A 27,748-nucleotide genomic window follows, 5' to 3' on the forward strand; every position below is an offset into this window, starting at 1 on the left:
GATGGAGTATGTATTCTTTGGTATGGTTCGGCGTCAAAAGCGTGCCTGACTTTCGTAATGCATAATGAGCAAATAATTGCCGGGTGAACTGTCCATCTACCTTGGGCGATCTGAAACGTCAGGGTGTCAGTATCCACTGCCACGCTTCGAGTAGCTGGTATGTCCATGTACCTAGGTACCGGACGCAAGCGTTCCAATGAGATTGAGCCTGTGTCCAAAGTAACTGCAATGGAAATCGTGTTCACGCCAGAATAGTACCAGCGCGTCGAGTGGAAGCAGGATTTTCCAGCCTTGCGGGCTTTGTTGTCTCTGCTGCGCTGGCTATTGTGGGGATGGCTGGTCACGGTACGTCGCATGTGTCATGCCGGTGGCTGGTTGCAGCGGTTGCCCTGGAGGCCAATGCGCTAACCATCTGGCTCCGCCCGCAGCGCCTCCATCATCAACAACCACGCCTGGCGACACATTCGACTGCATGCCGCAGTTGAGCGGCGACTAACTACTAACCTGCACAGGAACAGGGCAACTATTGTTTGCGCGACATTGCGAGCGCGAAGAACCGACTCGAAGTTTCCGATAGTCGGCGGCGCATGACTGGCGACACTCACAGCACGGCCATTCGACAAAAGCGGAATCGTCAACATCCCGGATACCAAGAGGGCAGCCGCAACCCACGCGCACACCACCAGCTGCGGCTTTCTATGTCGTAGACGCCGGTGACGACATAGACCGCGACTGAGCCGCTGTGTGTTGACGTCTCGTCACTGCACCCCGCCCAGCTCATTCCCCTGATCACCGCACGCTGTTGGCAGTCGCAGCCCAACCCCCACCGCCATCATGACGACCACCGGAGCGCAGTCTTCGCCGAGCCGGGGAGGATGGAGCAGCATCGAGGAGGAGCTGGCTTACTACAAGTCTCAGTACGAGACGCTGGAGATGGAGCTGCAGGAGTTTCAGGCATCAAGCAAGGAACTCGAGGCCGAGCTCGAGCGCGACGTCGAGGAGAGCGAGAAGCGGGAGCGCAAGCTGCAGGAAAAGGCAGAGAAGCTGGGGTTTGAGGTTGAGGAATGGAAAGTGCGTGGTCTCCGACACAGTTGCGGCGCATGTATGCCCAACAGACAGTCACTAACAAGACACCACAGACAAAGTATAAGCAGAGCAAGGCCGAGGCCAACAATGCGCAGAACACCCTCCAGAAAGAGATCACCACGATGCGCGAAAGCCAGCGCGCCCTCCAGATGCGACTCCGCGACATCGAAGTACAAAGCGACGATTTCGAGCGCCAGGCACGCCACCAGACATCATCACTCGAGGATGTGGAATCCAAGTACAACGTGGCTATCGAGCGCAGCGTCATGCTGGAAGAAGAGATCAAGATCGGAGAGCAGGAGCGAGAAGCACTGCGGATAGAAACACAGCGCCTTAGGGACGAGCTGTCAGACCTGCGGGTAGAGGCGGAAATCACGCAGGAGAAGTTGCGCATCGCAGAGGAGACGATTGAGAACCACCACGTGCGTAAGGTATCCAACCATCTCTCGGGCGATGCCCTGAGGCCACGCTCGCCGGTCTCCGAGGCATCGACCACAGCAACCACCGTCTCCTCGCCCACAGCTGCTTCGACCCCACCACACTCGAAAGCAGATGGCCTACACACGGACGCGACTCCTCCTTCGCCACCGCTGTCCGACGCACCGATCACGACTAGATACGTACCCTCGACGCCCATGCCCAAGCGAAAGAACTCGTATGCGCCGCTGGACCCAGGTGCAACCCCTCGCGCCGGCTTGTACCAGCGAGTCCCAAGGCATTCACGAGGGCCCAGCATGTCAGCATCGCGGCCAAGTACAAGTGCCAGTGGTCGGGCGACGCCCTCTATACGAACGACTGCACCCGCATCGCGAGCGCCTAGACCGAGCTTTGGAAGTGCTGCACCGCCGCCAAGCTTGCCTAGGTCAGGCTCGCTCGTTCAGGTTCGAGGGCTGATTGGTAAGATGCAGAAGCTCGAAGAACGGGTACACGCAGCGCGATCCAAGCTCCCTGCGCCAACTACGACCCCACCGCGAGCCAGCCCCCGAAACGGCAGTGCCATGGGACACCACGTGCCAAGCACTGTTACATTGAGGAGCGGCAGAAAGCGCAGCTCCCACGCATCAGCGGGCTCGTCAGTCCCTGGCGCCTACGAGTCGGGTGTAAGCCGGCTGTCATTCGGCATGTCGACCTCGTCGCGCGAGCCCACCAGCAGCAGACCTGCCAGCCGAGCATCCATGTCGTCGCAGTCAGCAATACAGCGGCCGGCAAGCAGAAGCAGCACCCGAACGCCACTCGGACATTATTCGTCTTCGTCCATCAGCGGAACGGAGCCCCGGATGCCAAGGCCAAGGAGCTCTATGAGCGGTCATGGCCATTCGCATTCGCTCTCAATGTCGCGGCGGGATACAGACGCCAACAGCGACGGAAGCGGCGTCTCAACACCAATGGGCAGGCGACTTACACTGGAGAAGACAGGCATACCTACACCAAGCGGGATCCCAAGGCGTCAGAGTGCAGGACGCAGGGCAAGCAACAACATGGACAACGGAGACATGGCGCCTCCTGCTCGGCCACGAAAGATGTCGACGCAGGCGGAAGAAGAATCATACTAGGAAGGAACGGCGCATTGGTAGGAAGTTAAAGGACCCGCAGAACCACGTGTGTGTACCTCTGGATCGATCAATCTCTGGTGCATGATTTTCACGGCACTATACCTCATGCATTCTGGAGTCGGGTTTGCGATGCATATGTGCTAGAGTTTGGGAAATGGGACACGGACGGGGTGTTTGGTGCAGGTTGGTCAGGCATGGTTGCACATAGGGAGGATGAAGAAGAAACTCGAGAGGTGCCCAGCTCCTTTGAGGGCAGTTACATATTACTTTTACATTCAGATTTCTTTTGTTCGAAACCAATATACCCCGAATTCCATTCACCGCTAGGCTCGCCGTTGCTTCTGTGCACATAAGCTCTTCTGTTTGTTTCACATCTTAATCTCGAGATACTAATACTATTACTACAGAACTCACGTGCTCTCCTTACTTCAAACGGAGTAGACTGCTCGTTCTGGACGAAAATCTGGGGTAAAGTTGCATGCATGCGCAGCCGCATTGGCGTTGGTGGTCGCGTAGTCGAAAATCGTACGATTCTGATGTCAAACGGCGGCCTGTCCCGCCGCGTTGACCCAAGCAGGAACCAGCACCAGCTACTCGCGCAAGACCCTGGATCTTCGGAACGCGCCTTCGGAATCTAGCTTGCTTTATCTGGATAGGCATCCTGGCTTGCTTTATCTCGCAGATGTCGCTACCAAGCTTGCAGTCGTTACTGTAAAGATGCGGGCGGCAGTACTACGGGGCTTTGGCCGGCTGCCCTGCGGCGGTACCTGAGCACAACGTTTGCGACCTATGCTTACGCGGGACATGTTTTCTTTATTACTTCTACCCGGCTTCTCACGCCGTCGTAGACTACTAGACTGCTGTATGGAAGCCGGTACTTTTTTGTTTCAGCGTCATCTACGGTGTGCTAAATTGAGAGTGTGCTTGATGTTTGTTCCGAGAGCGGCCGCTTTGGGCGCTGATTGGGTGGCTGCGATCGGAGTCCGGTGGGAGATGTCGGGGGAGGAGACCCGAGCATTACTCTTGATGTTGCTCTGGCGTGGTTTGGCAATTGTGAGACGGGTGTTTGGTTATTTTGGGAGATGGGTGTATGGTGGTGTGAGAGGGCTTAGTGGGGTGGGGAGGCGGCGGTGGTGAAGAGGTGAGATGGGAGATGTTGAGACGATATAGGTGGGCAGCTACGTGTTGGGAGAGGGGTAAAGTTTGAAGTGGCGGTGATAGCTATCAACTCAACCCTGAACAGCCAGCGGATCAACGGCAGACGGGAGGCTTGACCAGCTGTTGGTGAGAGATAGCCAGGGCTCAACACATGGGCATGCAGGTACTCGTGCTCGGGTTGGGTCTCGCAACAAGCAACTAATGCGGAAATGCTCCCAACAGACCTAGAACAGATACCGCCATGGCGAGCAAACTCTCAACATGCTGTACCCATCGATCGTGAAAAAACGCGTCAATCTTGACTTGATCCAGATAGCTGGCTAGTCAGTCAGCGTAGCTAAGTAGTGAATTGGCCCGTAGACCAGCCGTCGTGTGTACATAATCGGGTTCCGAAGGGCTTCCGAGTCGTCTACCGTGGCTTCGAGAGGGATGGACAGGGGCGTTATGGGGGACGTGGTGCAGGGCCTTGCCGTCTTCGGCATCGCTGGCGATGCGATAGCTCAACAGTGCTTCGGGAAGTGCATTGGGGTGTTCCGCTATGGCTCTAAAAATTTAATACATACGTGAGCTGCTCCCGGACGCTTGCGACCATTTCCCCTCGTCTTGCTCTGCTGTATTACCTCCCTCCCACATACTGTATACCTCATTCATTGTGCTGTACTTCTCCTCGTACGCACTACTAGTCCCTCTTTCGCTCAACTCCACGCGTTCGTTGTTGGTGCTTCCTCCCGGCGCCGCATAGAATTCCTGGCATTGAAGATTGCTTTTGGGCTCTTCCACACCGACACTACGACTGTCCTCTACTAATAGTCTGCTCGGGCCCTCCCACCGACAGAATCGTTAGAGACGCACACGTCGATTGCAGAGCATCGTCGTTTTCGGGTCAATCAGATCTACATTCGACACTAGAGGCCGAGCTCCAGCTTGCCCTTACCAGTGGAAAATTGACCGGACCCTCACCGAACCGCAACCCAACTTCGCCTTCGCTCCTTCCTCCCCACATCCCAATTCCTCGGTGCATGGGATTGCCTTCACACATTATGGCCGGAGCTGCACAGAACGGAGTCAACGGGGATGCTAATGGCGCCCCGAGCTCCTACGCCGCCAAGTTCGATCTTGCTCCGCACTTCATCGGCGGGAACAACCTCAAGGTAGCGTCGCCGGGCAAAGTCAAGGACTTTGTGGCGGCGCACGACGGACACACGGTCATTACCAATGTGAGCGAAACTCTGCAGAGGAAAGTGGTGGTGTTGAGAACGCACGCGCTGACCAGTGGCTTCCCCGCAGGTGCTCATTGCAAACAACGGTATCGCCGCAGTCAAGGAAATCCGCTCGGTGCGGAAATGGGCGTACGAGACATTCGGCGATGAGCGGGCAATCCAGTTCACCGTCATGGCGACGCCCGAGGATCTGCAGGCCAACGCTGAGTACATCCGCATGGCAGACCAATACGTCGAGGTACGTGCTCCCCCAGACAGCGGCGACGAGCGATGCGTGGCTAACGGCGACTATGCAGGTACCCGGCGGTACCAACAACAACAACTACGCCAACGTCGAGCTAATTGTCGATGTGGCCGAGCGCATGAACGTGCACGCCGTCTGGGCCGGATGGTGCGTATACAGCCCAACGAATGTCGGATGAGGGCTCATGGCTGACTTTTTGCGTCTAGGGGACACGCCTCGGAGAACCCCAAGCTGCCCGAATCGCTCGCCGCCTCGCCCAAGAAGATTGTCTTCATCGGCCCTCCCGGGTCTGCCATGCGCTCGCTCGGTGACAAGATCTCGTCCACAATCGTCGCACAACACGCCAAGGTGCCGTGTATCCCCTGGTCGGGAACCGGCGTCGACGAGGTCCAGGTCGACCAGCACGGCATCGTCACGGTCGAGGACCACGTCTACGACAAGGGCTGCACAAAGTCATGGGAAGAGGGTCTGGAGAAGGCCAAGGCCATTGGCTTCCCCGTCATGGTCAAGGCCTCGGAGGGCGGTGGCGGCAAGGGTATCCGGAAGGTCGAGCGCGAGGAGGACTTTGAGCAGCTGTACAAGGCGGCTGCCTCTGAAATCCCCGGATCTCCCATCTTCATCATGAAGCTTGCGGGCAGCGCACGCCACTTGGAAGTCCAGCTGCTGGCTGACCAGTACGGCAACAACATCTCCCTGTTCGGACGTGACTGTTCGGTGCAGCGACGTCACCAGAAGATCATTGAGGAGGCACCGGTAACAGTTGCTGGCTCAAAGACCTTCCAGGAGATGGAGAAGGCTGCCGTCTCGCTCGGACGCCTCGTCGGATACGTCTCTGCAGGTACCGTCGAGTACCTCTATTCGCACTCGGATGACAAGTTCTACTTCCTCGAGCTGAACCCCCGTCTCCAGGTCGAGCATCCTACCACGGAAATGGTAACGGGCGTGAACCTCCCAGCCGCCCAGCTCCAAATTGCCATGGGTCTCCCATTGCACCGTGTTCGTGACATCCGTCTCCTGTACGGTGCCGACCCGCACGCCAGCTCTACCATCGACTTTGACTTCTCCAGCGAAGGCAGTGCCAAGAGCCAGCGTCGCCCCACTCCCAAGGGCCACTGCACGGCTTGCCGTATCACCTCCGAGGATCCTGACGAGGGCTTCAAGCCTTCCGGTGGTACTATCCACGACCTCAACTTCAGGAGTAGCTCCAACGTCTGGGGTTACTTCTCCGTCAGCTCCGCTGGTGGTATCCACAGCTTCTCCGACTCGCAATTCGGTCACATCTTCGCTTATGGCGAGAACCGACAGGCCTCGCGGAAGCATATGGTTGTTGCGCTCAAGGAATTGAGCATTCGTGGTGACTTCCGCACGACTGTCGAGTATCTCATCAAGCTGCTTGAGACTCCTGCTTTCGAGGACAACACCATTACCACTGGCTGGCTCGACGAGCTCATCTCCAAGAAGCTGACTGCTGAGCGTCCTGACACCATGATCGCAGTCATTTGCGGTGCCGTTACCAAGGCACATGTCGCAAGTGAAGCGTGCGTCAACGAGTACAAGACCAGCTTGGAGAAGGGTCAGGTGCCCTCCAAGGACGTCTTGAAGACGGTCTTCCCTGTCGACTTCATCTACGAGGGCTACCGTTACAAGTTCACTGCGACTAAATCCACCATTGACAGCTTCACTTTGTTCGTCAACGGCACAAAATGCTCAGTCGGCGTCAGGGCACTTGCTGATGGCGGTCTCTTGATTCTGCTAAGCGGAAAGTCTCACAACGTCTACTGGAAGGAGGAGGTCGGCGCCACCCGTCTCTCCGTTGACGGCAAGACCTGCCTTCTCGAGCAGGAGAACGACCCCACCCAGCTGCGCACACCATCGCCCGGTAAGCTCGTCAGGTTCCTCGTTGAGAACGGAGAGCACGTTGGCCAGGGCCAGCCTTTCGCTGAGGTTGAGGTCATGAAGATGTACATGCCTCTCATCGCCCAGGAGGCTGGTATGGTCAACCTCATCAAGCAGCCAGGAGCCGTTCTTGAGGCTGGTGACATTCTCGGTGTCCTAGCTCTGGATGACCCTTCCAAGGTCAAGTCGGCCCAGAACTTCACCGGTCAGCTTCCCGAGCTAGGTGCCCCTCAGGTGCCAGGAGCCAAGCCACCGCAGCGATTCGTCTACCTGTACTACATCCTGCAAAACATCTTCCAGGGTTTCGACAACCAGGTCATCATGCAGAGCACTCTCAAGGAGCTGGTCGATGTCCTCCGCGACCCTGAGCTGCCATACGGCGAGTGGAACGCCCAGGCCTCCGCTCTCCATGCGCGTATGCCCCAGAAGCTTGATGCCACCTTCTCGCAGATCGTTGAGAAGGCGCACAGCCGCAACCTCGAGTTCCCTGGCAAGGCCCTCAACAAAGCTTTCCAGAAGTTCGTTGAGGAGAACGTGGCCAAGGGTGATGTTGCGCTTCTGAAGGCCGCATTGGAGCCTCTTTCCGATGTCATTACCCGCTACTCTGAGGGCCTCAAGGCGCACGAGTACAGTGTCATGATCAAGCTCTTGGAGATGTACTGGTCTGTTGAGTCGCTTTTCTCGTCTCGCACGTCGCGTGATGAGGAAGTCATCCTCAAGCTCCGTGACGAGAACCGCGACAACATCATGAGTGTCGTACAGACTGTTCTCTCTCACGCCAAGGTTGGCGCGAAGAATAACCTTGTCCTTGCCATTCTGGACTTCTACCGACCCAACAAGCCCGGTGTCGGCAACATTGCCAAGTACTTCAAGGACACCCTCAAGAAGCTCACCGAGCTTGAGTCGAGGCAGACAGCCAAGGTCTCCCTCAAGGCACGTGAGGTGCTCATCCAGTGCGCTATGCCTTCGCTTGAGGAGCGTACTTCGCAGATGGAGCACATCTTGCGCTCTTCCGTCGTTGAGTCCCGTTACGGCGAGAGCGGTTGGGACCACCGTGAGCCCAACTTTGAAGTCATCAAGGAGGTTGTTGACTCCAGGTACACTGTGTTCGACGTTCTGACTCAATTCTTCGTTCACTCAGACCCATATGTCGCTCTTGCTGCGCTTGAGGTATACACTCGCCGAGCTTACCGCGCGTACCAACTCCAGAACATCAACTACCACAACGAGGGCGAGCAGCAATGCTTCCTTTCCTGGGACTTCATCCTGCGCAAGGTTGGCGAGGCTGAATACGGTCTCGCTGTTGAGCCTTCTGAGCCCGGTACTCCCAGCACACCAGGATTTGAGCGTCCTCCTCGCATTCAGTCACTCAGCGACATGACTGCTTGGCAAAACCGATTCGAGGGCGAGCCTACCAGGAAGGGTGTCGTCGTTCCAGTTGAGTACCTCGATGACGCGGACGAGCTCATCAGCAAGGCGCTCGACATCTTCCCCAATCTCGGCAAGGAGAAGAAGGGTGGCATCGGCCTGAGGGAGGGTCTTACCCTGAAGCGCACTCCTACTACTGGAGTAAACGAGCCCAAGCACACTGACGAGCTTACTGGTGTTCTGAACATTGCTGTCCGCGACATTGAAGGCAGTGATGATAAGGAGATCCTCGAGCGCATCCTGCCCATTGTCGACGACTTCAAGCAAGAGCTTCTGTCCCGCCGTATCCGCCGCATCTCATTCATCTGCGGTCACAAGGACGGAACCTACCCCGGCTACTACACTTTCCGCGGACCCACATACGAGGAAGACGCTAGTATCCGTCACGTCGAGCCTGCTCTTGCCTTCCAGCTTGAGCTTGGCAGACTTTCCAAGTTCGACATCAAGCCCGTCTTCACTGAGAACCGCAACATCCACATCTACGAGGCTGTTGGCAAGGGCGCTGAGAGCGACAAGCGCTACTTCTTAAGGGCTGTCGTCCGATCTGGCCGTCTTCGCGAGGAGATCCCCACTGCCGAGTACATGGTGTCTGAGACCGACAGGTTGATGACTGACATTTTGGATGCTTTGGAGATTGTTGGTACTTCGCAGGCTGACATGAACCACATCTTCATCAACTTCTCGCACGTCTTCCCTCTTAATCCCACCGAGGTTGAGGAGGCTATTGGCGGTTTCTTGGAGCGCTTCGGTCGACGACTCTGGCGTCTCCGTGTCACTGGCGCTGAGATTCGCATCATTGTCACCGACCCCGCCACTGGCATTCCTTACCCTCTCCGTGTCATCATCACCAATACCTCCGGATACGTCATCCAGGTTGAGATGTACGCTGAGCGCAAGTCTGAGAAGGCTGGCAAGTGGCTCTTCCACAGTATTGGTGGAACCACCAAGATTGGTGCTCTTCACCTCCAGCCCGTCTCGACTCCTTACCCCACCAAGGGAGCGCTGCAGCCCAAGAGGTACAAGGCTCATCTCATGGGTACTCAGTACGTGTACGACTTCCCTGAGCTCTTCCGCCAGGCGACCGAGAACAGCTGGATCGAGGCTATCAAGAAGCACTCGTTCCTCCGTGACAGGCAGCCGGCGAAGGGAGAGTGCCTCGAGTACTACGAGTTGGTACTTGACGACACTGACAACCTGGCTGAGGTCAACCGTGACCCTGGCCACAACACTATTGGTATGGTCGGATGGATGGTCACCGCAAAGACACCTGAGTACCCCCGTGGTCGTCGCTTCATCATCATCGCCAACGACATCACCTTCAAGATCGGTTCCTTCGGTCCAGCGGAAGACAACTTCTTCCACAAGTGCTCTGAGCTTGCACGCAAGCTTGGCATCCCGCGAATCTACCTTTCTGCCAACTCTGGTGCTCGTATCGGTCTTGCTGAGGAGCTCATTCCTCACTTCTCTGTCGCATGGAAGGACGCCGACAAGCCCGAGGCTGGTTTCGATTACCTCTACCTGACACCTGAGAAGTACGAGCATTTTGTTGATGGCAAGCGCAATGATGTCATCTGCGAGAAGGTTGAGGTCGATGGCGAGAACCGCTACAAGATCACTACTGTTATCGGTGCTGAGGATGGTCTTGGTGTTGAGTCGCTCCGTGGTTCCGGTCTCATCGCTGGTGAGACATCGAGGGCGTACGAGGACATCTTCACCATCACTTTGGTGACTTGCCGCTCAGTTGGTATGTATCTTCTTCACGATGTCCAAATTCGTCTACTAACGCTAAATAGGTATTGGTGCTTACCTCGTCCGCCTTGGTCAGCGTGCCATCCAGATTGAAGGACAGCCAATCATCCTCACCGGTGCACAGGCCATCAACAAGCTGCTTGGTCGTGAAGTTTACACCTCTAACCTCCAGCTTGGTGGTACCCAGATCATGTACAGGAACGGTGTCTCACACTCGACTGCCGATGATGACTTCGAGGGTGTCTCCAAGATCGTCCAGTGGCTGTCATACGTACCCGACAAGAAGGGCAGCCCCGTCCCGATCTCGCCATCTGCCGACAACTGGGACCGCGACATCACCTACTACCCACCTGGCAAGTCAGCCTACGATGTCAGGCATCTCATCGCCGGAAAGGAGGACGAAGACGGTTTCCAGTCTGGTCTCTTCGATCGCGGTTCGTTCGTTGAGACTCTTGGTGGTTGGGCTAAGACGGTTGTCGTCGGTCGTGCTCGCCTCGGTGGCATTCCTATTGGTGTCATCGGTGTTGAGACACGCTCGGTCGAGAACGTTACACCTGCTGATCCCGCCAACCCCGACTCCATCGAACAGGTCACATCCGAGGCTGGTGGTGTCTGGTACCCCAACTCAGCCTTCAAGACTGCTCAGGCTATCAAAGACTTCAACAACGGTGAGCAACTACCGTTGATGATCCTTGCCAACTGGCGTGGTTTCTCTGGTGGTCAGCGCGACATGTACAACGAGGTCCTCAAGTACGGTTCTTACATTGTCGATGCACTCGTCAAGTTCGAACAGCCCATCTTCGTCTACATTCCCCCGTACGGCGAGCTCCGTGGTGGATCCTGGGTCGTTGTTGATCCCACTATCAACCCTCAGTTCATGGAGATGTACGCCGACGAGGACTCGCGTGGTGGTGTGCTCGAACCCGAAGGTATCGTCGGTATCAAGTACCGTCGGGAACGTCAACTCGACACAATGGCCCGCAATGACCCTACCTACGGTGCTCTCAAGCGCAAGCTGAACGACAAGGCAACGCCGGAGTCCGAGCTCAGTGAAATCAAGGCCCAGATGACCGAGCGCGAGAAGAAGCTTCTACCTGTCTACGGTCAAATCGCGCTCCAGTTCGCCGATCTGCACGACCGCTCCGGCCGCATGCAGGCCAAGGGTGTCATCCGACAAGCCCTGCGATGGCAAAACGCCCGCCGCTTCTTCTACTGGCGCCTCCGCCGCCGTCTCAACGAGGAGTACATCCTCAAGAAGTTCGCCGCTGCCGCCTCGCCCACACACGACAACCCCATGGCCAACCCGCTCACCCGCAGCCGCGGCTTCGAGATGTTGAAGCACCTGTCCAACATCCCCAACTGGGAGCAAGACGACATGGCCGTAGCGACCTGGTACGAGGAGAACAGGCCCCTCGTCAGCGACAAGATCGAGCAACTCAAGACGGACGGCATTGCGCTCGAAATCGCACAGCTCATGCGCAAGGACCGCGAGGGCGGCCTCAAGGGTGTCATGAGCTTGCTCAGCACCCTGCCCAAGAGCGAGAAGGAGGAGGTGCTCAAGATGCTCAGCAGGGCATAGTAGTAGTACCCATGTTTTCGATTATCATTCGCTTTAACGGCATGGCATAGCATATGGGGTGGTGTTTATTTCAATTTTCTGGGTGGAATTGGGAATGGTGATGATGGTGTAACTTTAGCGTTGCTACGGTGCGACTGCGTTGTCTTTTCGCAAATTCCCCCCTTCTTTAGCTTATCAGTTTAGTTACTACATAGATGAGGAAGAACAGGGCGGGGTGTTGGGAGGCACTTCCGTTCTTGTTCTTTCTCGTTGTCTAGATGTGTAATTGATCTTCAAGTTCAAAAAAATCTTGGTTGCTGTGCTTAGTGTGCTGGTGGTGGTGCTTGCATCCCGCGTCCCACGTCCCCACGTGGCTTCGCTTTATCGTCGGCCTTACATCCCGCGCCTACGAAGACACTCATTGTGCTCCTTGTCTTGCTTTTTGGGGATGTTGCGGCTGCGCGCTCCTTCCCGTTCCTTGGTGATGCTTATAGCGTGGGAAGGAAGGCATGCAGATCGGCCGAACTCCACTTTCAGCTGCGGGGTTCCGTCGCGGTGATACGTCACTAGGCCGCAAAAACAGCATCACCAAGAAATTTCGTTCGTGGGTTGAAACTCCATCAATTGTCTTGATTACTTTCTTCCTCCCTTTTCCCACACATACATACGCATACTTGTTACATACGCGACTTCCATCTTCCAAGCGAGCCGAAAAGCTTGAACAGCAGACTACACCCGAAAGAGAAGACAGCAACACCCAAAATGGTCTACACAATCGTCGTCCACCTCCTCGCCAAGGAAGACCAGGAGAGCATCGGCAAGCTCAGTGCTAAGCTTGTGGAAGCGAGTCAGGTGTATAGCAAGGATAAGGAGACGCTGAGTTGGTTCGTTATGCAGGATACGGTGGATAAGAGGAAGTTTACTATTGTTGAGCGGTACTTGAAGGAATCTGTAAGTTTGATGTCTCTTTTCTCGCTCTTACCGAATTGATGATGAATGTGGTCACGGGGGGGGGCTGGTGTCAGTAGTGTGGGTACGAATGATTCGGCTAACCCTCTCTACAGTCTCAGCAGTACCACCTCAACAACCCATACTGGAAGACTTTCGATCCTTACGTCATTCCGCTTTTGGCTGCGCCTATGGATTTGAGGCGTCTTGAGGAGTTGGACACTACGGTTACCTCGGCGGGTTCGCATTATCATGAGGATGCTGTTAAGTCTGAGACGAGCGTGGGCAACATGTTCCAGGGTACTGATGCTTAAATTGAGATAGGCGGCCGGCGTGCTAAACCAGGAAAGATGTAAAACGTCACAATCTACCATCGCAGCAGAATGCGACTTTTTGAATCATCTTCGGATCCTACGCCGTTCCTTCGTGGGTGTTGTTGGCGTTGCGGAAATGATGACTGGCTCCTCGTCTACGGGCCATTGCGTAACTCATCAGAGTACCGTGGTATTGGCTGGGTAGAACCAAAGTCTGACTTCCACACGATTATTTAACGAAGCTAATGTTAGAAATCTACTTTCCCGCCTACCCAACATTTAGCTTTCAATGCTATCAAGCTGACATCCTCATTTTATCTCCAACTTGCCACGACCATACACCCAGTTCTAGTCGATACCTCCATCTCAGAGTGCGATCATGGCCGAGCTTGAGAACCTACCGGACGAGCTCCTGCTTGATATCGCGCTGCGCCTTCAGCCACCCGATCTTAAAGACCTAGCCCTAACTGCACGCAAGTTCCGCGACATCGCGCAAGAAGCTCTCCACACTTCCATCAGTCTGAGGAAGTATTCCCAGTCTCTTCTGGAACTCCTCAGAACCCTAGTACAACGGCCAGATCTCGCTAAGAAGGTCCGCTCTTTGCAAATAACGGGATATTGTGGTGTTCAGCCAATTTACAGATTAGCTATAATCTATGAGGAGTGCTGGGACCAGGTCGTCACACACGCAATAAAGTCGACACAATCTTGGCCCATCGATCAGATGAAGTGGGTTAGCTTCGTCAAATATGGCAATCTTTATGCTTGCATTGGCCTACTGCTGGTGTTGACAGATCAGCTGCAGACTCTCACGTTCTGCTCTGGAGATAACGAGGATTTCATGACGCCACCAAGCCTGAGTCTGACGTTCCCTGGCATAGCCGAAGCGCATGATGTTACTGCTCCTGATCTTCTGCTTCTTCCACAGCTCCGAAGGCTATCTGGCGCTTGGGGTGAAATGAACAGGTCTTGGTCTACCTTTCCAAAGCTGCTACACCTGGAGCTTGATTGTACAGAGCTCGTAGCATGGGACAAAGAACCAGTCATCCTATTTCATGGTATCACTACCTTGACACTACGGCGCCCAACACTTTACGAATATCAGCCAGCGGATACACAAGACCTATCGCCTTTCTTCCAACGGCTCCCCGCCCTGAGGTCTTTGCGCTTGTGTTTTACCAATTGGAGAAAAAAAGATGGCAACATGTATGATGGTATTCGGGCTTATTATAGCTCTTATGATCCCGGCATCCCGACAGAAGAACGCATATGCTACCCTAAGCAAGGATTTACGTCTTCCATCATTATCGATCCGCTGATCCCTGCCTCATATCTTCTGGAAGAGCTGGAGCTAAAGTGCTCTGACACCGGAGATTCTAAACAGATCGACTACCTCCGACCATCACGATCGTTGCAACGTTACACTTTAATAAAGCGCCTATCCATTCCGCAAAGTGTTCTCATCAACTCAACCCCCTACGAATGTTCCCCTCTCCATCCGTTCGAGGCGCTGCCGCCGAATGTAGAGTACCTTAATGTAGCTGATCCGACTACCGCTGTGATAGAGTGGATCTCCGGAGTTCTGGATGACCGCAGCAAGCTGCGTAGCTTGAAAAGAATATCTCTCGACTTCGACAACGACCCGAAGCAGCGAGTAAAGGACTACAAAGAGGCTGGAGTGGAGATTTTTGGTCGGCTGCTGGAGGCAGGCATATCCGTGCACTTCGAGAACGTACGTTTAGTCTGTCTTGAAGCTTGCTGCAAAGAGTGAGGTGACTTCCTGGAAATACTAATTGCACTGCTGGAGACTAGGGGATGTATATTTAGAGCATAGGTAGTGTTTCTTGCGGCCATTGGAGGCTTTGTTGTTCAATACATGAGATGGTATTATAGACAACGAATGACAATGTTTTCAGCGTGAGCTAAGCTGCTCAATACTACCAATTAGTACAGGAACCCCTAACATCTTTCAATGCCGCCGAAGTCTGTGTCGAAGTTGCTGTCGCAAAGAGAGTCGTTGCCTAGTACTTAGGCGGAGAACTCTTGGTGACTGGAGGATGGGCTGTCGCCTTCACCTCACTTACTTGAAAATCGAAACCTCCCGTCTTTTGCTATTGTGTCGCAAGGACAATAAGAGCGATCAAAATCATAATGATCTAAAAAAACTGCTACCACACTTATAACCGTATCCAACAATTCCTCAATCTTCTTCTATCATCCAATACCCATCCTCAAAGAGCTTTCTGCCTTAACCACGACATCGACACTGACCATACCTAGGCGATCATGCTGGACGCAAGCAACATGGAGCCAATTACGGGTGACCGCAAGGCATATTTCGAAGGTACTCCACCCTGCTCTCACATCACGCTCTTGGCTAACTCTCACAGATCTCCGCAAGAACCATATCCCTCAATTCTTATTTCGTACTTGGAGCAGCAACAGCGGTGGAGGATCAGAACACGCAACTAACAGTGTCAAGGAGATCATTCCGCACGGCTTCATGAAGAAAGCCTCTGGAAGCGGATTCTACGACAAGCCTGAAAGTGAGCTTTACAAAATGGTGCAAGACCATTACGACACCGAATCTGTTTTCACCTCCGAATTTAGCTCATGGACGGGGTCACTTCACCTAGCTCTCTGCTATGCTGGATCGATAGAAGAAGAATACGGTCCCCACGTCGCAATCATGGACACACACCAGCTGGATGGAGACGTCTTGGTCTGGCATGTTCCGCACCTGTTCAAGCCCGACGGACTTCATGAGTACTTGGCTCATGGACCAATCAGAGGCACTGGATACAAAGCCGTATCGTACAAGACGTTAATGTCAGCTGGTCTGGCACAGATATTTCCCGAGCTATTGGAGACCGATCTGGATGACTGGGGTATGAGCTTACGAGACCAGATGTTCAACGGGCCCCCGATTCCGCTTCCAACGGACAACATTGAGAAATCTGACGAGATGAAGCAGATTCGATCAATCGCAAACCTTTTCGGCCATCTTTACTTACCAGTAGCGACTAGTCTGATGTGTCTTCGGCTTCGACCTTGGTTAGGCTCGCGAGCTGAGGGCGAGGTTGCATTAGACAAAGTCGCAAATCTGTTTGCAAATACGAAGCCAGCCAAGGATATTTCGAGGGGTAATTGGCTTTGCGAAGGTGTTGTACTGACCGAGTCTCCCATGGGTCCGCACAAATTTCCTGACGTCCGACAGTGGATCAAACTCCTCCGAGCCATCTCTGAACGCACAGATTGATGAGTACAAAGGCTTCGAGAACGAAGATGGGTTCGAGGATTAGGGGCTACGGAGATGGCGCTGGGCACGTGGGCTTCTTGATCGGGAAGGCTGGAGGATACAAGGATGTATTGATACTGTACAGATAACGGTTAAAGTCAACGTCGACTCTTCGGTCCTTTCTCGTATCTCAAGAAATCGCGTTGTGCTCTCTCGTGTTCTGTTTAGGCTGATACACGGATGCGTATACTGCATGCCTGGGCAGATGTATCCGGCACAATACATCCAGCAATAATGTGTACATAGGTATTCCTGCGATGGGACTAGCATGCATTTACAGCTGCTGCTCCATGTCTGACGCATGTCAACAACGGTCTTCATCAGTATCTGAGAAATGATCTGTTAAGCTCTGAAGTCATTCTCAGATCATTATTACACATACATTCATGATCATGCATCGATTCAAGGCCGAGAAGCTGCACGTAGGCCAAGCGATGCTATTGCAGAGGCTAGATTGCTCTCTTTCAAAATTAACAGTGTAAAAGATACGTACAAGTCACACAATACGAGCCTCGGCCTGTAGCTAGACTCATCATCACGATCGTCTTTATAAGCAATATTGATTCCAGAATCCAGAGTTTCTTCACAGATGATTAGAAAAGGTACTTAACGCTACCAAGAGCTATGGCTAAACTAGTGCATCGAGACTTGGGCCGCGAGAGAAGGCCCGGGGTGAACGAATGGCTTTCCGCTCCGGATGTACACTCATTAAAGAATCGATATCACATCTCTGAAACAAATCAATCGCGCTAATATACAAGTCGCACTAACCCGTGGAACCAGTCAATCACGTGCGGGCACTGTACCCGCCTGAGACGTTTACTCATCGAACGACGTCAAGTGTTGTTCTAATGCAGTCATGCATAGTTGCGAATAGTGGCATTCCAAACTCGTGGAGTTTGGATCATGCACACAGCCCCCTCTGCAAACGACGCCGGAGATGCAGTCGAAGAGATCACCACCTAGAGATCGAAAAAGGAAGCAAGAAAGGTGGCTCTGGACTTGAAAGTAGAGCACCACACCCTCAGCCGGCGATGCTCGCCTGAACGCATGCGCCTTAGGTACAGCACCTATACGCAGCTGAACGCCTTTACCTAAAAGCTCTCCCTTTCTTTGTACCGAGGCGTTGCGGAGGCATCTCCGCCAGGCTTGGCCGGACTCGCGTGCCCAGGAAGACAGAGAAGCAACTCTTGATCTACACTGCACAGCCAACGGTACGGGAGAAGCAAAAAAAGAGCGACAGATTTCACGCCTAAAACCTTGCAATGTATCGCGCAACTCCGCCATCGCATGCTGTCAGTACGCTGTCGGCCGGGGGTGGCGATGTGGATTGGTGGTGGGTTCTTTTTGAGCGAGGCGCACGAATGAGGTGCGCCGGAGCAATGAGCGTTTCTGCTCAGCCCGGTGTTTACGCTTTTGCGGCATGCAACAGGATACACAGTTACATTGCGGATTTTCAGTTCTGATGTACCGCGATAGGCGAGGTTTCCGAGACCCGTTGACAGTGACGGCGGGGGACGTTGCGCTGAGATCTCCCCTCGATGAAGAGCATGGTTTCGATCTCGTATACTCGTATGGAGGCCTGACGTCATTTCTCACGAGATCGTGGTTGCAGTTCGTCATTTGTGGTTGCAGACGCTCTCTCTCCCTAGAAATCTAGGATACGCTGTCGACACCTGCACAGTAAAGGAGAGTCGATAGTAAGGTTCCTCATCTACAACGATTGTCGTTGTTCGAGATGTTTGAAGTGCAGCGGGGGTCTACCTTGTGACCGGGAGAGGTAGGTCCTGCCAGGCCTGGCTGGAATTAAGGTTGGCGTTAGAGCACCTAGTGATCCGTTTCGACACATCTGACGTACCAAGGTGTGAGTAAATGCCCCGAAACGGAGCCTGTCGGAACCCTGTGCTAACGACACCATTTCCCGCTATCACATCATTCCGCGAAGGTGTTCCGAAAGAGCCACGTGTTAGCGTTGAAGCCACTGCAGGTAATTTGGTTGCGAAACGGAGACGGCACCGATCATCCTTACATCCCGAGCCAGTGCTTCGAGGCTGGCCAGGTCTGGAATAGAGAGACGACGGTACCATGCGCACAACTTACACACAAATTGCAGCCATCATGCACCAACAAGATATAGTAGTGATATCTCGTGCACCCCTGGAGCTTGTGGTTAGAGGATAACAAGCGTAGAGCTCACCGGCCGGTGACGGTGGGGACAGAGTCCCAGATGATGGATGCAGGTGCGCTGTCACGCAGGTCCAAATGCAGTAGGCCATCGTCGTTAGTCTGCGCCGCATGCTGTAGTTTTCTCGCGTAAAACAGGTCCGCAATACTCGTAGCGAAAATTCTGCTCAGTGCTTGATCTTCGGGTACGCGATGGAACTGCAGAAGGGATGCCTGGCGGGATTGTGGCTGTGTCTACTGTCTACCGAGTTGTCAACGACTTCTGTGGGGCGCTCTCCCAGGAGACGGACGATCAGGATCAGCACCGACTGCGGCTGATGGTAACCGCACGCCGGATCGGCGTTAGACTCTTGTTCCCGTGCCAAGAGATCTTGATTGTCCCGGGTTCTCTTTCGCATGCTAATCCGCGTATATGACCACGAGCGATGTTCTCCGAGCCGACTACGCTTGGCAGCATTAGTTGACGGGAAGTAGATGATCCAGCTCGACGGGAGCTGTCAAGATGTCACTTTGTAGTGTTGAATAGTGATGTTGAATAGTGATGTGGGAGTGAATGCGAACCCGTCGATTTCTGGAGGTACTACACGACTGCGTCATGCTGTCCTGCAGCCAGGGCAAGTCGTAGCGGTCGCATCGCCTACCCTGGCCGTCCGAAATATTGATTTTGCAGCATGAGTGCCAGCAGATGTGTGCGAACGGCAGGTGAAGCCGATCTCAGCTGGGAAAAGAAGGGTCGAAGGTGGCTGAGCCAACGATCTGCGGCTCGCGCAGCTTAGTCATATGCAGGAACCAAGCCTAATTGGCAACCGTCAGCTGCCGAGGTCACAACTCATTCGACTGGAAGCGAACGTGCACCTAGCGCGTAAGAGACAGTGGGAAATTGTCCGCTCAACATGGGGAAGTGACAAATTTCACAGCCGACATTACCTAGATTACCATGCTTGCGAATTTGCATACCAACGCGAATGCGAAACAAGTGCGAAGCTCTAAGCTGCCATTAACGAGAGCCTTCCATGCAAGCAACGACGGTGCCTTTAAAATTGTTCAAACATGACCGATAGACTCCACGGCGACAATTCCGCTGAGGACTGCGTTCGCTTGTCGCGTGCGGAAGATGATGTTAGTTCTAGCGATGTATCTAGTGCACGTTGGAGCGAGATTGTAGGGCTTCGATCTACAAAGAGATCTCTGATCCAGGTCCGTGGGTCTCCGATAGTATCTTCAGCTAGTGGGCCAGGAATGTGGGATCTTGATGACGCCCCCAAACTGTAGCTTTTCTGGTTAGCATCATGCTTTTGAGCCTCGGACAGATAAAGGCGACACACACTAAGCATCAGCGGAGCGATGCCGATTCGCTGAAAACCCCAAAGTGTATTGAGATTATGACAGCCATAGCAGCGTGCAGTAAACCAGTACACAGCGAGATAGTGCCAGGTAAAACAACGCACTTGCATCGCGATAGCCTTCACTATGCTATTGAGAGACAAGTGCGCCATCTAGAAGAGCGTCTGACACTCTCCAGATCGACCGCTTCTGGCTTCAAGGCGTCCAGCTTCCGCATAGCTGACAGCTTTGACTTGAAGTGTCTGCTGCCTATCGTTTCATCTTGTTAGCGCAAATCTAGGATACTGCAACGATCTAAAGCTATGGAGAATGGGGAAGTATTGTCCTTGGACCCCTTACACAACCTATGGCAACGTCATTCCCTGAAACAAAAATTCACCATACAACATATCAACGCTAGAAGAATGACGATTGGACTAAGAGATCTCTCCACATCTGAAGCCGGACGCGCGTGGATTCAACAAGTACGATCTTAGTCGATGACTGCCAGCAGTGCACATGTTGCTCATTTTGCCTGAAAACACTTCGGCCTGCAAGTAGAAGTGCGCACTGCTGTTGAAGGAAACCCAGATACCGGGTAAATGAACCTGCAGTGTTTGTTGAAGATAAAACATCAGTTCACTGGGCAAGATGCTGGTATACCGGAAAGAAGAGTGGGGCATGATACGCATGCACGCCACCATGTGTTGTGGAACTGTTTTGTGCAGACCCCTCTTTCTGAATCAAGTCTTTTGCATGACTTACCGTCCGCTACGGACAGTCAAAACATTAATTGCAGGTACAGTATTCGTTGGTATGAGGATGGAAGTTCCGTGATTCCGGACACGGATCTGTATCTATAGCGAGAGGCGAGCCTGGTACAGGTGCTACGAATGCCACCCGCCCACTTGTTTAGTTATCGTCATGCTACTGGGCTCCAATCTCTTTCTTCCGATGAGGTTGTTCAGACCAAATCAGACCGGTTGCACGTCAATTGCCGATTGAGCGGTGAGCATGATGATAATCAGGCGACGTAGTAGGCCACCATGATTAACGAGTACAAGACGTCAAGTGTTGCAACTATCGGAAGCATTGATACCGGTCTCGGAGGCCGCGGACGAGGTCTCGTCGTCTTCCAAATCCAAAGAGCCTCAACGTACCTTTGAATATGGAGCGCCGGGCAAACACTAGCATGCGGTTGTCGTGTAGACTGCTCGATTGGTAATCTCGGTTGTTGAAGACGCAAATGTTGAGGTACAGCGTGCGTGGAGTATTTGGAAACCTGGTTCGAGGTCTGTCCGCGCAGCAGATGGCGCTCGTGGCTTCCGTCTGGTGCAACGGCGCCAGTCACGGCAGCTGCATTTCATCAAGACAGAACCGCAACCTGGAATGCAAGGGCTTCCCCGCCCTAGATGATCGCCAGCAAGGGGCGGCAGCGCCATCTCCACACGAGGTGCAAAGACAGTTGTGGATGTAGGGCATATTTGATATGACTGATGATCCAGATCGGAAGGCGCCCTGTACTAGTTATTAGTATCGAAGCGGTGCTACACTGCAGCAGTTTGACAGCCCCCTGGGCCATAGCACAGAGACGGTGGGCGACACAACAACGAACCGCAGCCGCCTGAAGCAAAGTTGACGGACTGTCAGGCGGTCAACTGCTGCCGTGTGACGATGGCTTGCGGCGATGGAAGCGCAGCGGACCTTGTGCGAGCGTCCCTGGCCACCACTCTAGGGGGTCGAAAACGATACGAGCCCGAGCGGGAGGTTTACCCTCATGCCGGGATGGTGAGTGCGGACAGCGGCCAAGATAGTGGGAGCAGGCACGAGCCGACAAGCGGTCAGGACAGACGATGCAGGTGTGCAAGCAGTTCACAAGGTTGGTATCTCGTCGGTGTGGCGCCGAAGCATAATGGCAACGCTGCAGTTCGGCAGCGATGCCGAACCCAATGACGACGCAGCAAAGGCAAGATTAGAGCCTTGCGAGCGTCGACGTCAATTTGGAAGCGCGAAACACAACGCGAAAGGATTGGGATGGTGGGGCGCGACAAAGTTTCGTAGATTTCGATAGACGCAGTTAGGGCAGCGCAGAGTTTGCCGTGGTGTCGCGTCGAGTTGCAAGACGGCGAGCGCAGACGGCGACAGCGTGGAGAAGGTCTCAGTTGACGGCAGCGACCCGGCACGCGAGACGGCGGATGTTGAATGTCGAGGGCTGGCGTCCAGGCGCAGGTGCGAGGTCTGATCGGCCGGCTAGCGGGAAGCGATCAGCGAATCGGGCAGGCGCGACCCCGAGAGCGGGAAGGTGCCAGTCATCCCTGTGCCAATCATGGCGGCGCAGACAAGGTCGCACCTCTTCGCACGATGCCACCGTCAGAGGTCTGCATGAGCCTGACATCTGTCATCCGCCCGCACTGCGAGGGGCTCTCCACCACGACAGCGAGCTCTCACGGCGACGGCTGCGTGCGTGTATTAGGCACTGGCAGACAGCACGCCGACTCCAGACGGCACACGCAACCTGTCTCGCAGATACTGCTGCTGCACTACTCGCCAACTGATTCAGGGTCTGCAGGCGACGGCTCCCCAATTAGTCGTGCCTGGCACATGGTGGAGAATCGAACGCCGTGCATCATCTCCCGCGCTCCTACGTCGTCGCTCTAGCTGCTATTCCTGTCCCACCGGACGAACGCCTCTTTCTCCCTTCCCAAAGCTCGCTGCTGCAGCACTAGCTGCTTCTGTACCCCGTCACGACACCAAGGCTTCCCGCTCCTGGATGCTGGAAAAGCTCCGTTGCACAAGTGTCCACCACGCTCAGCCACCGACCTGGTTCTGTCCTGCGGCAGCTGTCTGCCGGGTATCGTACCTTGTGCTGGGTGACATACACGCCGTCAGCGTGGCTCTGGGGTGCACCGCAGCCCTCATAACGTCGGATTACACTCCGCTCTCGACTGGAGTGCAACCCGCGGCCATGTCCTGGATGCTGCTGCGCTGCACCTACCCCACTTGCCCTAGATGCTGTGCTGCTTCTGTCGATTCAGATATCTCCGGCAAAAGCAACCATAAGGGTACCGTGCCACCGGTGCCCGGGAGAGTTCAAGTCAGGTCCAGCAGCAGCGAGAGTTAGTAGCGTGTGCTGGATGCTAGCCTCGACGCAATTACCACTATGGTTTGCTGCTGGCGGGCGCAAGGCTTGAGATGGGGGTAGGCGGTAGCGACCTATGGCGAGGCTGGTGTCGATGAACTACTGCTTGTGGTTGCTGGCCGACCGCGAGGCGCCAGACCACAACGACCGCGTCGGCCAATGCTTGGCCACAGGCGGCTACCGCCGCGATGGCACGCTGTGAGGTTGCTGCGGCATCCAGTGTGTGGGAGGGCGGATGAGGTAATCGACGGGCAGGGTGCGACGAAATGGGCGAGAGGCATTTGGCACCCCTGCGCCTGCCTGCGGCGAGTCAGAAGCAGCGAGATCTGCGACGATGCGAGCAGTGGAGACACCGGCCGACGCTCAATGGCGTCTGCAGCAGATGGCGCGACTCCAGCACCGACGGGCTCGTGCCTCGAAATCTGCGGCGTAGACTGAGCGTCTCTTGTTTCCTGCGCTCGGCCTGCGTCCGGCCAGAGCCTGCATTGTCACGCTCGGAGAATATAGACCAAACTTTAACCCTCACCTGTCAAGTCCACAGACGTGGTGCTAAACACGCTTGTGTGTCCTTCATTGGCCCCAACTGGCATCACCCCTGACGCGCTTTCTGGTGCTGCAAGATCGCAGGGCATGCTTGATGTACGGCCCGTTGCAGTCCCTCCTAGCCTAGAAACGCCTCCTTCGCTCACGGTGCTGCTGCTTCTTAAACGCCTCGGACCCGTCATCACGACCCCATCACGCCCAACTATCTTCTTGCGAATCGCTGAGTGCTTGCGCCGGCTCCCTTGTCACCACTCGTCCACGATACCTATCCTACGACTAATCCCTCGCACGCCTTCACCACTCATATATCTGCGATATAGAATCTGTGGTTCGGTAGTCCTGCAGCGGACCCTTGGTCGCCCTTTCGAGTTAATTGTTACATCACTACCATAATACCTGGGTGAGTAATGCCGCCCAACTGCCTATCGTCCTATGGGACCCCGCTCGTGGGTGATGGCATTCAACGGTGCCAGCCAAAGAGCGGTACCAAGCTGTCAGTACTTTGGGAGAGCAAGACAGTCCGCCCACTCACCATGGAGACGTTGATACACAAGTGACTATTTGCTAACGCGTCCATGCTAGAGTATTTAAGCAGTGTTGCCGTTGCACATATGGAATATCTTACTCTCCAAGATATTCCGCACCGTCACTGTGAACCGCTGCACTCGCGCAAGATGACTTCTGCACATCCTGCCGAACGGCCGCTGGCTAACATGGTCGCTGCGGTAAGTCAAGAACCAGAGTCTCCTTCTTCTTTACACGAGCCCACTCCCATCCCTCCGCGATTTCTCGAGCCCGCGTTGCATGATCCCTTCCGTGTCCACGGGCAGGAGAGTGCAACTTTGAGGGCAAGAGCATCCGAGCCCTTCGCCTGCCCCCGCGCACCTGCCCAGTACTATGGCCATCCCCACTTTGCGGACGCACTTGGCGAGAACGCCCGTTCACTCGCCTTGCCGCGCTCCTATTCTTTGCCCACACGCCGCCGATCGCATTCACCAGAGCCGAGAATGCTGCCCGACTCACGCCTGCCTACGACTACTCCCGACACAGTCGATGGCGACGAACTACGACCGTCGAGCACCACTCTGACAGAATCACAGAACCACCACATGCGCAGCTCACCGCCCATTCAGCCTGGAGAGCAAAACTTTCCTGGCAAACTTCCTTCGTTTTCTGAGGTATGTCCGCTTCCAGCCGATGTATGCCATCCGCAGGCGATTGACTTCTTCAGTTTCTCCACACTACGCGGACCACCACACCTCCGCGAACGCCTCAGCGTCGAAATGACTCTGCTGAAAGCTCTCCCCACGTGCAACCTCAGTTTGAAGATGTATCTTGGTCAGACAGCAAGAGAAGGCGCGTCGACACGCTCGGCGATATCTACGAGCCGCCTATGCAGGGCCGTCGAATGAGCAGTGCTATTGACCCTGCCCTTTCTGGCTACTCACCCCGCATCGCCCAGCAACACGCAGTGCAGCCCGTCGGATCTGGCATGCTCCATCGTCCAAGTCATTCATACGCGGCACCCCAGCAGCAGCCAATGCCTATGAACCCGCACATGCGACATCAGTCATCACCAGCACCCCAGGGCCACATGTCTTACGTACCACCATCTCTCCAGCAGCCTATCGGGCAGAGCCCTTTCCAGCAGCCCATGGTTCAGCAAGGTGGCATGTACGAGCCACGACCCAGCTACTACCACGAACCCCAAGCTGCTGTCTACGGTGGCTACGAGCGACAGAATGAATCTTTCTTTACTCGACCTGGTTATCCAAGTTACGACTCCCAGTATGGCGATATCCGATTCCAGCAGCACGTAGGCCTTGATCACAACGCATTCAACAGGAAACGCCGAGGAAACCTGCCCAAAGAAGCTACCAACTTGCTGAAAGATTGGTTCGCCGCCAACCGAACATCGCCTTATCCGACTGAAGACCAGAAGATGGAGCTCTGCAACCGGACTGGATTGAGTCTCAATCAGGTACGTGACTTGTCCCAGCACCAACGTTATTTTTTGACACCCTCACTACATCTGCCATTCCTGTCCTTCAGTGTCACATCCTCTAGACTACAGCGTGCTGTCGGTCCTTTTGCTACCCTCGCAAATCCTTTCTAGCATGCACACGAGTTTACGTCTGTGTACCGAACAAAGTGCTGACATCCACTAGGTATCCAACTGGTTTATCAACGCTCGTCGTCGTGCTCCACAAAAGGAACAGCGAGAGCGTGAAGCCAATGGCCCAGAGGCGTAGTGTCTCACGCAAATGGGCCCGCCCAAGGAAAGCGCGACCGACCAGTAGGCGCTGGGACGCACCGGAATCTTCCATTCAACCTTCATCATGACGAGTTTAATCGCGCACATCATTTACTCTCTCTTCCGCTTTCGGCATTCTGGTGGAACCAGAAGCATCTGGATACCTTTGTTTCTTGGGCAGCCTGTATCATCACAGCCTTGTGCGGGCAATGTCGGATATTGCGACCTTGACCAGGCGCATGGATGATCTGGCCATTTTCTTTCAGTCGAATACCCTGGGACCCAAAACGGAGTATACATCAGCGTTTTGGGATATGGAGTTGGGGCGCATTTTGCGCTAAGAACGCAGCATACTGGAACTGCTACAGCGTTGTTTTCCATCGGCCTCGGCCTCGAAGATTGTTTCCTACATAGCCTAATCACAATGCGATCTTCTCACCAAAGCTCTACGAGACTCACAGACACTGTCCTAACCCGCTTCGTGTGAGAATCGTGAACCCTCCGCAACCACTGAAAGAGACTTTACAGGCAGTATCATGGTGAAACCCGGAGAGCGCTACATGTGTATGCCGCCGCTCTCCAGACTATTGATTGCCTAGTGCAGTCTCCAGTCGTCCTCATCGCGAATGGCCAGATTTGGTCTCATGGCCCACACACTGCCGAATGCGGAAGTTCAAACGGACATCCCCCTGGTGTCCGCGGGTACCGATCTAGCGTCTACGCTTCAAACGCCATCGACAGCTCCGGTGTTTCAAAACCCCAGAGTTAAAACATGACACACAACGGTGGTGCTTGAGAGGCAACACCAGCCGTTTGGCAGAGGGCTCGTGCTTTCGGGAAGTAACGACCCCGGCAACATGTATGAACAAGTTGAGCCATGACATGTTTCGTGATATCGAATCTCAACACATCAAAACTCCACCGACTTCAATCGGCCGACTCCTCCAGATGTGAAGGATCAAACAGGCCGGGGCGCCACTCACACTAACTTCACTCGCACTCCACTTGGCCCAAGAACTCGATAACCAGCCTTTCAGCCGGAGAGACTCCACATAGTCCGGTGAATGAAGTCGCATTAGACCCTTGCTATGATCCTCTTCTGGGATTGACCCCTCACTATTTGGATGCGGGAAACACTGCACATCATTGGGGGATCGGAGTCAGGGTTTGCCCTGCGAATCTCGCTCCACCATCTTTCCCGAAAACCAAGGACCGTGACCAAAATCACTGCTGACAGGGATACCATGGAGCGGCCCGTACTGTAAGGGGATCACACCTGTCGGCATTCAGAGCAAGTTTATAGGTGTGACACCGGAACAGCCGTCGCGCACTTTATTGACAGTGACACTCACGTCTTGATTGATAGGAGGCTTCCGTGGCGAGTGGAGAAGAACTCAAAAGTTCAGCTGACTCTTCACTTTAACCAGCTGCTCGCGTGAACTACCCAACTTGTAAACACCTCATTACGGATTGGGCGGCCTGACGCACGTTCATGGCAAACACGGAAGGACTAGGTCCAAGCTCTCGCCTTTTCAGACGCAGCCGTATAGTCTGCGGGAAGCATGTCTCCATTTATAGTACCATGGTAGACTGAAACGTTCCTGGAGGAAATCACGATCACCGTTGTCCGGAAACCGGCAGCCTCACAGGCGGCGCATGGGGCATCAGGCAAACATGATGGCTGTCATTGTTTCAGCTGCCAAAGTCGTAGTACAAAACGTCAATTTTCAGTCCCTGCCCCAGGAGCTGATAGTCGCGTTACATTGATGAGATGAGGATGAGCATCTCCATGTCGTTGCGCAGATCTCGATGCGAAGCGAAGCGCGAGATAGTTTCCCGGGGTTGACTGCGAC

At 54.4% G+C, this 27,748-nt stretch overlaps 5 protein-coding genes across 5 annotated transcripts; all 5 read left to right on the forward strand.

Annotated features, from left to right (window-relative positions):
• Positions 1–834: 834 nt before the first annotated feature.
• Positions 835–2,668, forward strand: J4E78_005445 (uncharacterized protein; the record flags this gene model as incomplete). Its single annotated transcript, XM_049366065.1, has 3 exons — positions 835–1,071; positions 1,140–1,741; positions 2,020–2,668. 3 exons carry the CDS (start codon positions 835–837, stop codon positions 2,666–2,668), a joined length of 1,488 nt encoding a protein of 495 aa, XP_049221791.1.
• A 2,169-nt stretch (positions 2,669–4,837) lies between these two features.
• Positions 4,838–11,913, forward strand: ACC1 (acetyl-coenzyme-A carboxylase; the record flags this gene model as incomplete). The annotated part of the gene is made up of 5 exons (XM_049366066.1): positions 4,838–5,014; positions 5,085–5,255; positions 5,314–5,408; positions 5,468–10,329; positions 10,379–11,913. 5 exons carry the CDS (start codon positions 4,838–4,840, stop codon positions 11,911–11,913), a joined length of 6,840 nt encoding a protein of 2,279 aa, XP_049221792.1.
• A 741-nt stretch (positions 11,914–12,654) lies between these two features.
• J4E78_005447 (uncharacterized protein) lies at positions 12,655–13,154 on the forward strand (the record flags this gene model as incomplete). Its single annotated transcript, XM_049366067.1, has 2 exons — positions 12,655–12,843; positions 12,957–13,154. The coding sequence occupies 2 exons, from the start codon at positions 12,655–12,657 to the stop codon at positions 13,152–13,154; spliced, it is 387 nt and encodes a 128-aa protein (XP_049221793.1).
• A 379-nt stretch (positions 13,155–13,533) lies between these two features.
• J4E78_005448 (uncharacterized protein) lies at positions 13,534–16,413 on the forward strand (the record flags this gene model as incomplete). The annotated part of the gene is made up of 4 exons (XM_049366068.1): positions 13,534–13,746; positions 14,539–14,886; positions 15,435–15,498; positions 15,545–16,413. 4 exons carry the CDS (start codon positions 13,534–13,536, stop codon positions 16,411–16,413), a joined length of 1,494 nt encoding a protein of 497 aa, XP_049221794.1.
• A 7,902-nt stretch (positions 16,414–24,315) lies between these two features.
• Positions 24,316–25,893, forward strand: J4E78_005449 (uncharacterized protein; the record flags this gene model as incomplete). Its single annotated transcript, XM_049366069.1, has 4 exons — positions 24,316–24,366; positions 24,742–24,819; positions 24,873–25,622; positions 25,810–25,893. 4 exons carry the CDS (start codon positions 24,316–24,318, stop codon positions 25,891–25,893), a joined length of 963 nt encoding a protein of 320 aa, XP_049221795.1.
• Between the last annotated feature and the right edge of the window lie 1,855 nt (positions 25,894–27,748).

This window comes from Alternaria triticimaculans (genome assembly GCF_023758025.1).
Source record: "Alternaria triticimaculans strain BMP 0046 chromosome Unknown scaffold_7, whole genome shotgun sequence".
NCBI lineage: Eukaryota > Fungi > Ascomycota > Dothideomycetes > Pleosporales > Pleosporaceae > Alternaria > Alternaria triticimaculans.